The 2,608-nt window shown below is 41.9% G+C and overlaps 1 protein-coding gene across 1 annotated transcript in view; it reads left to right on the plus strand.

Annotated features, from left to right (window-relative positions):
- Window positions 1-2,608, plus strand: part of TMPRSS7 (transmembrane protease, serine 7) — a 77,257-nt gene that overhangs the window by 8,945 nt on the left and 65,704 nt on the right. The window contains exons 2-3 of the mRNA XM_006895344.1: window positions 209-276; window positions 1,553-1,743. Of these exons, the coding sequence (XP_006895406.1) occupies window positions 209-276; window positions 1,553-1,743 (259 nt within the window). The remainder of the gene's footprint in view (window positions 1-208; window positions 277-1,552; window positions 1,744-2,608) is intronic.

Consider the following 2,608-nt stretch of genomic DNA (forward strand, 5'->3'; position numbering starts at 1 on the left):
AAGAAAGAAAGAAAGAAAGAAAGAAAGAAAGAAAGAAAGAAAGAAAGAAAGAAAGAAAGAAAGAAAGAAAGAAAGAAAAGAGAGTAATCTCTTTGGAATCAAGAAGTTCTGTCTTAAGTTTGAAATTAGAGACCGACAATATTTAAGGTACCGTGAGATCCAAGCTTGATAGATTCCAGGAACCTCAACTTTTTCTTTCTTTTTTCAGATAGACCTGGTTTATGCTACATCTGCCTTCTCCAAATTCTATAAGCAGTCTGTTGTTGCAGATGTCAGGTAAGGTGTGTCCCTCACTTTGGACTGTCTGCGTTTACTGCTGGAATCCACTCGAGGCTGGGGCAGAGCTCTGATTCCAGCATTCCTGAGTAACTTCTTGTTGGCAGTTGTTGGTGAATGACCTAGGAGTACAGCTCATGCCCCAGATATATAACCTCCTGTCACCCTGGGGATTTACTATTCACTGTTCAAAATCCTTGTCCCTCCCTGTGCTGGAGTTGTGGACTCAGTGTTACTACTACTGCCAAAATGATAATTGCACCTACCATATTGGATGAGATTGCAGGGGGAGCAAACAAAACACAGAGCAGCATTTTACCAAATATGTTTGGTAAAATCTTGTCACTAGAGGTCTTCTGGGGAACAAAAGGATGAGGTATCCAAATAATTCATGGGAAAAATTCTGCACTATGTATTGTACTTTCCTCCTCCTCCTCTTCCTCCTCTTCCTTCCATACATCTGCAGAGACTCACAGTCTACTTCACATATTACAGAGTCACCAAGTTGTATTGGAGCAAAGTCACTTTCTTACCTTCCTGAGCCTTCCATTTCCTGAATTATTCACTATAGAACTCTTCCTCATGTTTCTTTCATTAAACTGTCAGTGTGTGGTTAGGAACTCAGGCTCTGAAATCAGACTGAAAAACATATTGAGCTTGAATCCTGAGTTTGCTACTTACTCTCTGTTTTTGAGTTGTATTTGGCTTAAAATCTCCTCCTCTCCAATATTAGGACAAAGGGAAAGGCACTCACTCCTTGAGAAGTCTCTAGGTGGCACAAATGATTAACACACTCAGCCTCTAACTGACAGATTGGAAGTTTGAATCTACATAGAGGCTCCTCGGGAATAAAGCCCTGGTGACCTGCTTCTCAAAAATTATTCGTGGAAACCCCTTGGGCATAGGTCTACTCTGACATGCCTGGGTGTCACCATGACTTGGAATTTCCTTAATAGCACCTGGTCCGATTAAGTGTGATAAAACGGATGTAGCACAGTACCTGCACAGGTGGGGCACCCGAAATAATACTTGTTCTTGTTTGTAATGAGAGCAATTGATAACCTCAGAAATAGTGTACCCTTCATGAAGATGCAACTGTAGAGTAATGGTTCTGGATATGAATCCCACACAATAACCACAGGAGGGTCTGGTCCGAATGAAGAGACATTCACTGGCCTTACCTGATTCTGGCAGTGCTTCTCTGAGGAAAGCTTACTTCTGAAGAACTACTTCTGAACATCTTTCTTTCTTCTTCTTTCTTCCCTAATTACAGCAGCAACAACAAGGGTGGCCTCCTTGTCCATTTTTGGATTGTCTTTGTCATGCCACATGCCAAGGGCCATCTCTTCTGTGAAGACTGTGTCGCAGCCATCTTGAAGGACTCCATCCAGACCAGCATCATCAACCGGACCTCAGTGGGGAGTTTGCAGGGGCTGGCTGTGGACATGGACTCTGTGGTATTAAATGGTGATTGTTGGGTAATTCCCATTGAAGCATTCCTTCCTCCAGCTTTCTTGCTATTTGCTATGATTATAGTCGATTCTATAATTAAATATCCCCTTCCATAATCTTAGTGAAATAGGTTGAGCTGGTGATGTTGGAACTATATTTTTTGCTATTTGCTATGATTATAGTAGATTCTGTAATCAAATACTCCTTTCCATAATCTTAGTGGAATAGGTCTAGCTGGTGATATTGGAACGATATTTATAAAGCTCTTTGTCAAGTGCTATATACAGTGTTAAAATAATTGGGGCCCCAAGGTATACCAAAACATATACTGCTGTTATGTGTTGTTGAGTCAGAACAGACTCTGGCTAAATTTCTAGTGGGTTTCAGAGGCTGTAAGCTGCATAGGAGGTGACTGCCTGTCTTTCTTAAATGGAACTGCTGGTGGACTTGAACTCCTGCCTTTGGGAGGGCAGTGCAACTCCTAACCACTAAGCCACCAGAGTTCCCCTGCAACTGTCACTGAAAGAGCACTTAGGAAACCTATTAGAGTGTTCTGCTTTATAAATGTGCATAAGCTTTTTGGTAAATCAAGCTAGTATGGGAAGAGCACAGTTCTAGCATCTTGGGGAGGGAGAATCTCTCTGGGGTTTATCTAGCTTGTTCCCACTTTTGGACAGAACTGCAGCTCCATAATATAGTGGTGTTCTGTGCTCCACACAACCTGCCCTACAACTCTGCCACTGAGCATCATTTGTCTTATCAGTGAGCTGGTTTGTTTATTGCCTAACCCAAAATTTATGCAGCTTTGTACCTTCCTGATGTGTAAAGTGCTCAGTGGCATAGTTTATAGTAACAAACTATGGCTGACTCTGAGAAGAAC

Source organism: Elephantulus edwardii, unplaced genomic scaffold (assembly GCF_000299155.1).
Source record: "Elephantulus edwardii isolate Elephantulus edwardi_28Jun2011 unplaced genomic scaffold, EleEdw1.0 scaffold00165, whole genome shotgun sequence".
NCBI lineage: Eukaryota > Metazoa > Chordata > Mammalia > Macroscelidea > Macroscelididae > Elephantulus > Elephantulus edwardii.